We start from the raw sequence: 13420 nt of genomic DNA, 5'->3' as shown, positions 1-13420 counted from the left end.
AATGTATAATGTTTTTCATTTTCAATCTTGACCTGAAAAGTAACTTAAGCTCTCAGCTAAATGTAGAGGAGTAAAAAGTACAATATTTGCCTCAAAATGTAGTGGAGTAGAAGTATAAAGTTACATAAAATGTACATAAAAGTACCTCAAAATTGTCCAGTACTTGAGTAAATGTACATAGTTACTTTCCACCATTGCTACCTGCCTCTTCTAACTGTATGAGGATTACCTTAAGTCTTATGGTCTGGGCACAGTGCCAAATATTAAATTAGACTGCCACCAGAGCGCCACCTAGGGGCAGATCAATAAAATCTTCAAGGGTTATCCTCAGGAGGGCATTGACAATAAGTATACAGTATAAATAAGTTTGGTGTTAATCCGACCAACTGATTTGGAGATATAAAATACTTCAATTGAAAGAGCGCCACCTAGTGGTCATCGGCCAAAATGTTGCACAGAGCCTCAGGGGCTCATGGGGAAGTAGGATTTTGAGTTTCATGTCATTTAGACACACCAATGTGGAGATATGCAACACTTCGTGTTTTGTGTTGATAATAGCGCCACCTGCAGGAAGTTGTTATTTAATAACTTGAGTATCCTTTGGGTTATCAAAATTATTTTAATAACCTTTTGTTATGAGGGTCCATGGATACTGTGTGCAAAGTTTGATGCAAAACGATGAAATTGCCTAGGAGTTCGAAAAAGTAGGTTTACGACATTTCGCGAATTTGCGGAAAAAAAAACTCTAGGCGAAAATGGGCGTCGCCTATATCACGAGATTCAGCACAACTCAGTAAACGCGTGGATATAAGGTTTTTGAATGTGCGATAAAGTATGTGGGAGTTATTAGCCCTGTATTTGCTCTGTATGGTCAGAGTTATCTTGAGCTGCTTCCAACATAGATAAACTGAAGTATTTGTTTTTTACCTGCTCTCCTGCTTTGAACGCCACATCCTCCAGTTTGACGGCGGACAGTCCCTCCTGTTCACCGAGAGGCGACATCATCTGAGCTCCAGCGGCCGCCACTTCCTGCAGCACCGCCACCACCCAGGTCAGGTGTTTCCTGCAGTCTGACAGGGTGTCGCACACCTGCGGGTCAAAGGTCAACACAACTCGTTATTCCAACAACATTTTCAAACAATTAATCTACAATTGTTGGAAATTAACATCTCTTTAAGTTAATAATTAAATAAACTTAACTAAAATAGGATTATAAATGAATGCAGTAATGTAAGCCTTTACCTGTGGGCCGAAGTTGAGTGCTGATGGGATGCCCGGCGCGTCGGTTCCCGGCATCCTGCGCCGAATCTTCTTGCAAAATTGTCGGATGTCGCTGCAGGACGTCTCCAGGTCCTTCAGCAGCACGGCGAGGTCGGCCTTCTCCTGACCCGCATGCAGGAACGCCCGCAGACGACCGACCTCCACCGCCATACAGTCCAAGGCACTCTGGGTAAACTGCACACGGACACAACAGGCTGGATGCTCAACTGGTGCTGACAAATGTTTTTCATCATATTCATAATCTTATTAACACACAAAAGAAGAAGAAACATTCAAATTCACGATCTTCAGGTTAGGAAATATGATGACTCCGTCTCAATAAATCTTGGACAATGTGGGAATCAAAAGACAATAAACCAGGAAGAAACACATTTACAACAATATATCAAAGTGTGAGATGGTTTCAGACTCTTCGAATGGATAAGATGGAATATGGGTCTATGTTTAACTCTGCACTGGTTCCTCGCAGCCTGTTGGTGACGTTGTACTCACTCTGATGTGATCAGCCAGCTGCATGGTGCAGTCCTCGTTCTGATCTGCCAGGTGGATGCTGTACAGGTGCTGAAAGTAAATTCACATGCAGTGTTATGTGGCTTGTTTGTGTCCATAGTTTCTGCATTTGATGCGAGCTTAATAACATAATTCAACACAATTTTGCAATTGTTTTTGTTTTTTGAGACGTGGACCTTCATATTACAGGTGCATCTCAATACATTAGAATATGATGGAAAAGTCAATTTCCAGTCATTCAAGTCAAATAGCCCCAACCAAGTATTGATGGACATACTTTTCATAGGCCAACATTTCCATAATAAACATACTTTTTGACACACCTGTATATACTGTACATGTCTCCTCTCCTCATATAAATTTAAATGAAGTAATCATATACCAGTGTGTGTGTACCTGATAGTATTTAATGGCCTTGGTGAGCGGCTCCACGTTGACGGTCTCGTCCAGCTGGTCTTTGTGCAGCAGGTCGATGAGGAAATCCAGAGATCGCTCGTGGACACTCATCTCCGGATATAAAGACCCGATCTTCTTATAGACGTCCACACTGCATTGAGCCAGAGCCCTGAAACACACCAAGGTGCCTTCATATACATGTAACAATTTGTCAATGCATTTTTAGAAATTAAACTACATTTTCAGTTAAATACATGCATTCATGAATTTTTTGCTTAATTTGAGGTTGTGTGGTTTTAATAACAAATATATCAAATACATTTTGTTCATTAAAACTTAAGCTTTTGGTAGCAACCTAAAACATTAATTATTGGAAGCACTGAGACAAACAAAAATAAGCTGAAGATGAAGTTTTGTGGTGCATGTTCCTAAAAACAGAAGACTGTGATGCAATTGAGTTTACAAATTAAGATAAAATACAAAAGCAAATGCAAACAAATCAGAGACAAGTTTGTCAGTCATTTCTCAGTGTTTAGACTATCTTTAGGTGAAACGTACTGCTCGTATTTATGCAGTGTGGCCTGCAGCAGACTGAGCGAGTAAACCAAACCGCCAGCAAAGCTCAGCTGCTCCCCGACGCCTCCCCTCAGCCCGGCTCGCTCCACGCAGTTCTCGTTCAAGTCAAACTTCTCCTGGGCCTGTTTGCTGATGAGCTCGGCCTGCAGACACACAGAGAGAGATTAAACCGTTTAACATCTTGCAGAAAAAGTTAAGTTCTGCAGCCCCTAGAGAACAATCCATATCTGAGGCATCTCTCAGCTTAAAAGACCTTCAGTTTATTGATATCTTCTCTTTACTGTGTGGGTTTGATGGTCGGTTTTTTTAAGCACCTGGATTCACTTTAATAGATACTATAATACTTTAATAGTGCAGTTAAATCAGTAAACTGTGGTGTTTACCTTGCAGATGAGTCTGGGGATCAGCAGCAGCACCAGGATGCAGTCGTGGTCTCCGCCGTGACGAAGGAAGGACTCGGGCATGAAGGAGGTCAGAAGAGAAACGTGTCTGTTGGCCTGACCCACCTCCATCTTCCTCAGCTCCATCTCAATGGCCTGAAACACACACAAGAAAAACAACTTAGACATCATTTATATTGTGCATTTGACAGGTTTAAAACTTTAATAACTTTAGGGGTTAAAGCTTTAAAATTTCATCCTCTAAACCCAAAGAAAAGCAAGAGAGAGGTGAAAAAAGGACATTCGGGCCGATACTGAATCACATTTAACGTTATCACACCGCTGAGAACTACTTATTATTCAGAACAAAGAGCACTTATTGTCTCTGACCTTGGCGTAGGCCTTCGTCTCTGCAAACTTAATCTTGAAATCAAACATCTCTGCGGGCGGCTGCTGCTGCAGCTCTGCGGACGCTTCCTGCTGGCTGGTGAGCTCTCTGTTCACCTCCTGCAGAAACACAGAGGACGAATGAATCAGGACCGATCTCAAGATAAAAATGTGTATGATCAAAGAAAAAAAAGAGCTACGTCTGTACCTGCAGGTGAGCTGTGAGTTCCCGGTATTTCTTGATGGTCTGCTGGTAATCAGCTACAGTCTCCTGTGCAGCTTCAACACGTTTCTCGGCCTCTCGGACTCTGGCGCCGCCCAGGTCCAACATCTCCCTCAGCTCCAGCTCCGTCTCTCTGGCGTTCTCCTGCAGCTCATCGTTCATCTCATTTATGGCTTCCTGAAGGGTGGAGACAAAAATGGGGCAGCTGAGACAGCTAACAAGAATTTGTTCTTTCCTCTCTTCCACCGACCTGGAGAAGGTTGTCCATGCTTTTATCTCTTCAAGATTAGACTACTGTAATGCCCTGTACTCTGGGATCAGCAAGGGAAACATCCGTAGGATTCAACTAATACAAAACGCTGCTGTGAGGCTTTTAACAGGTACAAAGAGAAGTGACCACATCTCTCCAACCCTTGCTGCCCTCCACTGGCTGCCTGTGCGTTTTAGAATTTATTTTAAGATTTTATTACTCGTTTTTAAAGCCTGAATGGTCAGGCTCCTGTCTATATCCATGACATGCTTTTACCCTACAAGCCTGAATGCTGCCTGAGATCCGCCGACACAGCTTTGCTACTGGTCCCAAGGTCCCGCATCATTACAAAAGGTCTTCTTGTAAATCTCTTCTAAAGACTCACTTTTATCGATTGGCCTTCTCTAAATTTCCTTTTATTATTGTTGTATGATAACCTTGTTGTAAATGGTGATTTTAATGTTTTTAAGTCCAATGTCATTTCTTTTTGTGCTTTTATTTCGTTGTTGTCAGTTAATTATATTTGATATGTTTTTATTTCTGTTGTACAGCACCTTGTAACTCGTTTTTGAAAGGTGCTATATAAATAAAGTTATTATAAAATGCGGTCAGTGTCTTACTGTGAAACCACTATTGGAATTTCTAACGATTACATTTCTTGTTTTCTACAAATTCTGTATTAATTTTGTAGCTGCTGCTCTTTTGTTTATTGCACACAAATCTCTTGCCACAAAATAATCCTTCTTCTAGATGTACTTAGTTTTTCATTTTGTATAGATTATTTTCTGCAAAAGCCTATCTGAATTGATTCATTCAGATTATTCAGTTCAGATCATTTGATGATATCAAGATACTAGAGAACTTTTTGTATCCTGAAGGAAAACTGTTGTGCAAGAAGATGCAGTACAAAGTAGAAACAAGTGGAAATATAAACTGTCCGCATGACAAACACGTTAAAAACTCTCCACCTCATCGTTGAATTCACACAAACTAAACATACACACAAATAAGCCTGATATGAGCCTCATTCATCATCATTCTTGTTTTTACATACTATCTAAGCCACAATGGGCACAAATTTTCCAGGATTGTCAAGTTTCTTTTTTAGAAACAAAAAATAAACCAAAATAATGGTTTTAAAGAAGCCATTATCATTAAAACTCAAACTGAAAGTGATTATTTTTACCCGGTACAATTACGGATCGGTCAGGTTTCTTCTAAATGCATTGTGATGGAGGTCAATGAATCATAGGTGGACTAATTCAACAATGACTGCAGCGATAACAAACACCAGAGGGCAGCACGTACATAATAATGGCTTGGGTCCATATCGGTAATGAAATGAGTCAGCAAACTGTGGCACTTTAATTTTCTCTGACCTCCTATAGTCCTAAAAATACACACAGAGATGCTGAGCAGGAAAACAAGCCAGTGGGAAATGCACGAGTCTCCTGTCGTTAGTTTTAATTTTATATTAGATTAAATTAAATGAAACTCAATAAAATGGATGATTTTTACTCACCAGGTCAGTGACTGTCTCTCTCATCTCCCTGACTTTCTCCTCCAGGTCCAGGTTCCTCTCCGTCAGCATCTCCACCATCTCCTCCGCCCCCAAAGCTGCATCCACCTGAAGAAAACATAAAAAATTAAAATATAATATGTCTCTTTTGAACTTGGACCATTAATATTTAATAACCTTGTAAATAGTAGCTTTGAAAATTCACATTACAATAAGTTTAATAGAAAAATAAATATCTCATCTTAAAGGTGAAACATAGACTAAGTCAGTAAAGATTCTGGAGGCCTGCAGATCTATGTCGCTGCAGCAGCTCAGAAGTTTATCTGATAAAAACACCGACCTGCTCCTTGAGCTCGTCGATCGTCTTTTCTGCCACGGTCATCTCCTCCTGCAGCTTTTCTTTCTGGCACCTCAAAGAATCCAGCTCCACGTTTTTCTTCTCCATCTGCTTCTGCAACTTCACGTGTTCCTGCTTCTCTGACGAGGACAGGTCGCGCATCCTGACACACAACAAAAACACACCATCAACATCTGAATCCAACCTTATTTTCCTCATCAAACACTGGGGATCTTACATAACCTCCTAGTAAAGTCAGGTTCATTTCATTTATAAAGCCCAATAGCACAATTCACAAATTTAGCTCTCCGCAATATTTTGAAAGAATTCTAATTCTTCTGGAAATATATTCTGAAATATTTAGTGGTTGCACTTGCAGATTTGCACATAATAGAGGACTGGAACATGGCCTCAGCAGAGGTCTGTCCTGCAAATGTTCTTTTAGTTTGAACTTGGAAAAGACAACACACAACTTGATTTAAAATCATACAGAGAAAAGTATTACAAGCGCTTAAAACATCAAAACTGTTCTTTGGGTAAGTAAAATCTTATTTAACAAAAGATCTGGATTTGTTGGATTTCTTTGACTTCTCTCTTATAATTCCTCATCTCTTTTTATTGCCAATTTTAATGAAGTAAAATGACATCATCTCTGCAGTGTGTCAGCACACAACTGAACTCGAGCCACATGATTTGGATTCAATTCACAACTTTGATAATTTTAGACTCATCTTGGCAAAAACAAAAAAGACTTGTGACTTGACTCGGACTTTAACACTAAAGGCTTATGACTTAACTTGAAATTGAACCTTGATGTCATGAAAATACTTAAAACTATAAAAATACTTGCTATATGCAATGAAAGTGTCATAATTTAATATATTATTACTTATTTTGTTAAAATGTCATTAAAATTGGGGAAGAGCACATTATGACTTGTTTAGGATTTGAAACTTAAAGTTTAAGACTTGGGACTTGAGTTGAGACTTGAGTGCAAAGACTTATGACTTGGTGTCAGGTCTGCAGCACACCCACCTGACGAGTGCTTCCTTCAGTCTGCCGTTCTGCTCCTCTAGCTGCTTCACATGGTAACTGGACGCAGCGCCATCCGAACCTGTGAAAACCACAAAAAAAAATAAAAAAAACACAACTGAGCTCCACAGAATCCAGTGGTTTATAATATTATAACACACAGCCTTTTCCTGCAGAGGTTTAAAAAACATCAAGAACAACTTCTAATTTATGCCACTAAATGACACCATAAGAAAATTGATGTTGCTGCATGTTACTGCCAAAAGAGAAAATGACAGGTTTTAATTAAACAAATGGCTTCCTTTCAGTTGGCTCTGATCATGGTCAGCTCCACTTACTGCAGCTGTAAATAACAAGAACTTTCCAGGACAAAGAAAATTCTGCAATCGATAAATCAGCCTCCTGCATTCAGAGTCCACTGATCAGTATTTCAACAGTCTAATCACGTTGAAGGCTAACTCTCTTTTCAGGGTCTACCTGAGAACACAGGAATAACTCATCCATATTTTATACAACCTTGAAGTTTTTAAATACCTACGAGCTCAGACAGAAACATAACTATTTAATTTTGTTTCCTTCTGTGCTGAGAATTTTACGCATTTCAATTGGCAAATGAGACCATTTGGAATTTTTTTTCCTTTTTACTGCTCACAGGTTTTTGTGATTTTTTAAAGACATTTTTTAGCATTCAAAGATGGAAACATGTATTAACGTATAAAGAAAAGCCTGTGTTGCCTTAACCCCAAAATTCTTGCCAAAATTACACCATTGATCAAAGCCAGAAATTGTAAAAACAGAAAAGATCTTTTGTTTCCCACAGGACAGCGGGGAAGAGTCAGAAACAAAATCACCAATAGGAGGCTTATGTTTAAAATAAAACATGTTTTCATCACTGCATCTGAGCCGTACCTTTCTCTTCGATCTCGTGCTTCAGGATCTCGAGGTCCATGGTGAGCTCGTCCACTCTCTCCTTGAGGGAGTCGACCTCCAGCTGCAGAGACTCTGCCCTCTCCTCAGCCATCTCTTTATCCAGAGTCGCCATCTCAATCGCATCCGCTGTGTCCGACATCTCCTCCATGTAATGCTCCTTCGCCTCCAGGGCTTCTTTTGCCTCCTAAACACAGTAAAGGTATGTACAGGTAGCTTTTTTTACAGCCATCTACATTTTTTTTTATCATCTGGATTTTAAATTACTTGCAAGAACCTCTCCAACATTAACTCCTTCATCCGATGTTTCTTACCCTCTTCGCCTCTTTGAGTTGTTTCTGCAGCTCGGCCTGCTGCTCCTGCATCTTTGTCTTCCACTCCTGCAGCTGCTCCAGCTGGATCTTGTGTTTCTCCAGCTCCTTCAGCTTGGCCTTGTCCTCCGTCCGCTTCATCTTCAGCGTCTCCAGCTTCTCCTCCAGGTCCTTCACCTGAACACGCAGCGCCTCCTCCTCCTTGATGAAGAGATGTAGGTGACGAAGGATGGAAAGGAGGAAAAAGTAAAAAAAGACTTGATTAGTAATCACACATCTGTAAGACACAACAATGGCTCCATTGCTTCAGTTTTTCATTCTTTAATCGTTTCTCTTTCGTGATTCTTCAAGCAATGTTTCAGGTGAAAAGCTTTCACTCTAAGCTAACAACACTTTAATCTTTTTATGTGTTAGGAAGCTTTAATTTCACTTGCAATGCAGTGACGCCAACTGATGAGAGGAGAAAGTCAGCATCACATGCACTTCCAGAAGGACACACTTACAATATGTGCTGACACAGTAACATGTCAATTAACAGCAGGAAATCTTAATTTAATCCTGCAATTAATTAATCCAAGACTGTGAACAGAGACGGAGCCACTTCACACACCAATCAAAGAATAGAAGTCACACCTTTGACAGCTTGTTAAAATGTTAGTGAGAAAAACCCCAAAACACTTCAATATCAAGTGCAAAAAAGCATCACGTCACGCCACATGACTGCACCTGTGTTTCCATAGTAACGTCCTCCTGGGGGGATGAAATACACATCAGACTGATAATATCGGCCTTAACATTAAACACCAGAAGGCAGCTGACTTTTACTAAATGTTAAAGTGATAGTCTGTGACATTTAACTACAAATTAAAGTACATGTTGCTTCTCTGCTTCGCCAGAGATTCAATCTCCACACGGTTCATTTTAATGAAGAGTTCACACACAATTAAGCAACTTTACTGGATTAACATCTTAATTGTGCCTAATTGACTGTGTGCTCCAGAGCTAATCACTCCAGCTACCACTGCTTCGTGTCATTTCTGAGAAGCAGCAGACTGAAACTCAATAGCTCAAATGCAGACACGTCCTCTTTAACTCCAGTTCATCACGTTTTTAAACAAAAGTCTACTGCAAAAAACACATCTGTTCATCATGAAAAAAAATTTCATAAACTATCACTTCAGATTTAAAAGCAGGAGGCTATTGTACACTGGTTATTTTAGATTCAAAGTTTTTATAAAATACTATGATGAAATGGATAACATATGTCTCAAACTTTAGACCTGATTTTGTGTAACAGCACCAGAAACACTCTCAGTGTATCAGTATACACTGATACAATTATTTTTTTCTATTATCTAATAAGATTTTTAGTAAGTTCATTTTGTATTTTTTTATTTTTTTTATTGCTCGAAAGGTCTTCATGTTCAAGGTAGTATTAATATTGTTTAATTTGTTTTGTCCATTATGTCTCTAAAGTCTAAAGTGCTAAGTGTGGCGTCCCTCAGAGCTCAATCCTGGGCCCAGTTATCTTTCATTAGTATGTTTTTCTGCAGCAATGCTAGAAATGCATTTACATTAGGGATGTCAATGATTCATTGATTATCAGTTAATCGCAGTTGATTCATTATGGTGAAGCCTCTTAATGTCATGTATCACAGTGGGCTTCGTTTCATTCCAGGTTCTCCTTAAACAAAAGGAAGCAGCATTGTATGTTGTTTATTTTTTAAGCTTCTACTGGGGAAAATTAATTAACTAATTACTTCTGATTTTGTGTCAGACACTGGGAATTTTTGGTGATATTTTTTAAGATTTTCTTGGCTGAATCTTACTGTAAATGATTATGATCTTACTTTTTTACTTTTTTTCCCCTCACTTTCTCTTCTCTTCCATGTGGAATTCATTATACATTACTTATGTTTTAAAAGATTAAAAAAACTAATAGATATATTGGGAAAAATGTTTGTTTTTTAAAATCAGAATCAGTTATTAAGTCTACCCACTATCGGTTAAAGAAAAGGCAAAAAAATCTGTATCCCTAATTGAAACCAAATAAGATTTAATGCCATTTTTATGTTTTTTAGATCAGTTGTAACAAGTTGTTTTGGTTCACCTACTCTTAAAATTCTTCACAACATTCTTTAAAAATCTACTATTATTTTTTGTGATTTTAAATTAGAATTATTGAGATAATAATCAGCCCTGTAGTGCAGGATTTCCACTGCCTCACACCCAGTGCTGGGATACACTCCAGCCACCTGTGATCATCAAGAGGATAAGCTCTTTAGAAAATTAATGGACTGATGGATAATATAAGTAAAAGATTGGCACTACATTATAAAAAACTGATTTTTATAGTATTTATCCCTTTTATAAGACTGGCAACCCTGTTATCTTTTTTTTCTCCACTTTTTAAGGTTGATATATATATTTTAAAAGGCATGAGTTAACAGCCTCTGGCTCATTTTAGATTTTTTTATGACACCAATACAAGCTGACAGCTGTTTAAAAAAGCTGTATATTTAGAGCAGCTATAGCAGAGAAAACGTCACATCTGATTTAAGTCCCACACATCTTCTCCTCCGGCTTATGCACCGAGTCTTAAGACGTCTTTGATCTTGTTGGCACGATGGCGTGCACCGTGTTACAAAACAACACCATCATCCTTTTTATTCCTGGTTACGGACATGCAATTATTCGTTTTTTTATAGAGACACAGGTTTCCTCACAGCTGGCATTGATCACATTTCCTATACTGAATGTAAAACCTATAGAATCCTAAATGTAAAAAAAGGAGTTCCTAAAGAAATCAGACTTAATTTTGTTGGCACGCAGTCTTTCTCCGTGACTCCAGTGTGCTGTTTTAAGGCTGATAACTGACCTTGCTGGGGACGGGGGGCGGAGGGTTTCCAGGGGAGTGGAGGGTGGGGATGACTGGAGCTGCCAGAGGGGTCTGGGCCGGCGTGCTGGGCTCGCTGCTACTCATCTCCCCAGCAGAGGCCGAGGCCGAGCCAGACGCAGCTCCTTTCCCTCCTGCAGGCCGGGTGGGCTGCTGAAGAAACCGAGGAGAAAAAGAAAAGTTAAAAAAAAGCAAAAACTGTAAAATATCCAACTGGGTATAAATGACTATCTGATGGTGTTTTAGTGGCCATAATGGAGGTCACTCTAGTTCAGGAGGTTTACACTGAACATAAAGTTTATAAGGTAGTTTGCATCCCTGTATTATATGATATTAATGATTATAACCTCATCTAGGACTCTAATCTGTCTGTGTGCAACTGTGCTTTTGAAGCAACATTTCTGGCTACCTGAAGTCAGATTTTCCTTTCATTTCTGTGTTTGAGTATTAATCAGTATCATATTTTTTGTTTTACTGGTTTAAGACACAACTTGTAAATATGGCAGGAAACAATCAGAAACCTGGATCCAGATATGATGTTTTAAATGCTTAACACATAACCAGGATACTAAGGTCCATGCATACACACTCATTATATTTTTTTTAATGTTGCACTGCCTAGCCTTAAACAAACTAGCAGCTGCATGTTAACTTTCCTCACTACTCTCTGAGCTAACCAGCTGCATTTTCAGAAGTCGTTGCCTCTTAAACTACAACTAATAAACATTATAAATGGTGAGAGCTCACAACCTTTGTCACAGATTTTAAAGTTAAACAATTAAACTATTCACTTTACTTTTATATGATACCACTCTGACCTATATGGAGAGCTGATTGATAATTCAATATGACAATTTATCTTGTCATATTGTGATTAAATAATTTAAATATTTATGGTATACAATAACATTCTCTAAATTGATAACAAGCACATTCGGAGTCATATTTCTCAGAAAACTTAATGTAAGTGTAATGCATTAATACACCCAAGAATTGTGCTTATGTGAATACCACGTGTAGTTAAGTCAGATTATTGTCTTGATTGTGTTACTCTGTATTTTTGTGCATGAATGTGAATATAGTCAGTGTACACCTGGAAATGTTTTGTTTTCTCTATAACTTCATCTGAAACTGTTAATTTTGTACTGACGTTCTTAAATAAATGAGAAAATACTCCTAAATTCAACCAGACTATGTATCTATTGATTAACCAGAAAAACATGCTATATTGTGATATAGCACTATTAATGAATGAAATTACCTTTGTTTGGATTAAAGACTTTGGCCATATGCATCACAACAACTATTTTCAGCTATGTCTTTTCTTGACAAATTATTATTAATATTAATATTATTATTATTTTTTTTTTAACCTCCATGATGCCCTCAGATCAGATTTAGGACACAAATACAAAAACTGTTACAGAAAAATGTCCGAAATTTGATTTAAAATGCATATAATTAGAAAGCAAACAAAGCAATTAATATGCTAATTAATAAAACAACAAATCTGAACAAAAGCAACAGCAACTACACCTGCTACAGCAGAGAAAAGAAAATGTTGAACATGTGAAAACTTGGAGACAGGAAACAGTGTTTGTGCTGAAAATATAAATGTGAAGAAGTCAAATGTATGACAAAAAGGAAGAACAAAGGCAATGTGAGAGTGTAATAGTGAACAGAAAGATATTGGTGCTATTGACCAAAAGGCTGAGAATAAAATGGATTTGGCATCATGTCTGGGGATGTATCGTCACTACTGTTTTGGCAACACTCACACAAACACACAAACCGCTGCATGAAGCGACACAACAACCGCACATGAATTAATAATTGAAAGTGATAGAAATGGGAAGCCCTGCAGACTTTGCGGACTGGGCTCACCTTGGGCCTTCTGGCCGTGGTCTGAGGACGAGAGGGAGGAGAAGAAGAGGAGGAGAGGAAGTGGGGAAAGGTCAAAGGGCAGCAGGAGAAGGATAGAAGGAAAGGAGGGAAGGGGAGGAAACAAACAGCCAGGGTTAGTGATTCAAGGCAAAGTTCATATTAAACTGGAAATCACAGACAAAAGGACAAGATGGGTGCATGAAACTGACAATAAAAAAGTGCCACAATGAATCCATTATCATGTAACATCCCTACAGATCTCTACTCGGTGTTTTCTTGTCCTTGCTCGTCCCCAGGGCTTCGTCTCTTCCACCCACGTGACTGGAAACCTCAGTAACAACATGGACACTGTGGCTGGTACGGCCACTGCGACCTAAATGACTGCATTGTGTCTCAGGGGACGAGAAAGGGAGCCAAATTCTGTTGTGCTGCACTGCTGGGATGATGGCTTGTTATCCCGCCTCATCGCGTGTTTCAGACACGCTACGCTGCTGGCTGGATGAGGGGATTT

The 13420-nt window shown here is 38.9% G+C and overlaps 1 protein-coding gene across 2 annotated transcripts in view; it reads right to left on the bottom strand.

The window, feature by feature from the left end:
* The window catches only part of dctn1b (dynactin 1b), a 39646-nt gene that overhangs the window by 9705 nt on the left and 16521 nt on the right, over nucleotides 1-13420 (bottom strand). The window contains exons 6-20 of one of the 2 annotated variants that reach the window (XM_059353575.1): nucleotides 12910-12930; nucleotides 11008-11178; nucleotides 8133-8330; nucleotides 7801-8005; nucleotides 6895-6973; nucleotides 5863-6022; nucleotides 5526-5630; nucleotides 3739-3930; nucleotides 3534-3650; nucleotides 3147-3299; nucleotides 2746-2906; nucleotides 2188-2356; nucleotides 1774-1842; nucleotides 1243-1455; nucleotides 928-1089 (exon numbers count right to left, since the gene is read on the bottom strand). In XM_059353575.1, coding sequence (XP_059209558.1) covers nucleotides 928-1089; nucleotides 1243-1455; nucleotides 1774-1842; nucleotides 2188-2356; nucleotides 2746-2906; nucleotides 3147-3299; nucleotides 3534-3650; nucleotides 3739-3930; nucleotides 5526-5630; nucleotides 5863-6022; nucleotides 6895-6973; nucleotides 7801-8005; nucleotides 8133-8330; nucleotides 11008-11178; nucleotides 12910-12930 — 2175 coding nt within the window. The remainder of the gene's footprint in view (nucleotides 1-927; nucleotides 1090-1242; nucleotides 1456-1773; nucleotides 1843-2187; nucleotides 2357-2745; nucleotides 2907-3146; nucleotides 3300-3533; nucleotides 3651-3738; nucleotides 3931-5525; nucleotides 5631-5862; nucleotides 6023-6894; nucleotides 6974-7800; nucleotides 8006-8132; nucleotides 8331-11007; nucleotides 11179-12909; nucleotides 12931-13420) is intronic. The other variant, XM_059353574.1, reaches the window with a different exon arrangement.

The sequence above is a fragment of the Centropristis striata genome, chromosome 16 (genome assembly GCF_030273125.1).
Source record: "Centropristis striata isolate RG_2023a ecotype Rhode Island chromosome 16, C.striata_1.0, whole genome shotgun sequence".
Lineage (NCBI taxonomy): Eukaryota > Metazoa > Chordata > Actinopteri > Perciformes > Serranidae > Centropristis > Centropristis striata.
Note: the sequence above shows the minus strand (reverse complement) of the source record. Positions and strands in the feature narration are given on the sequence as shown.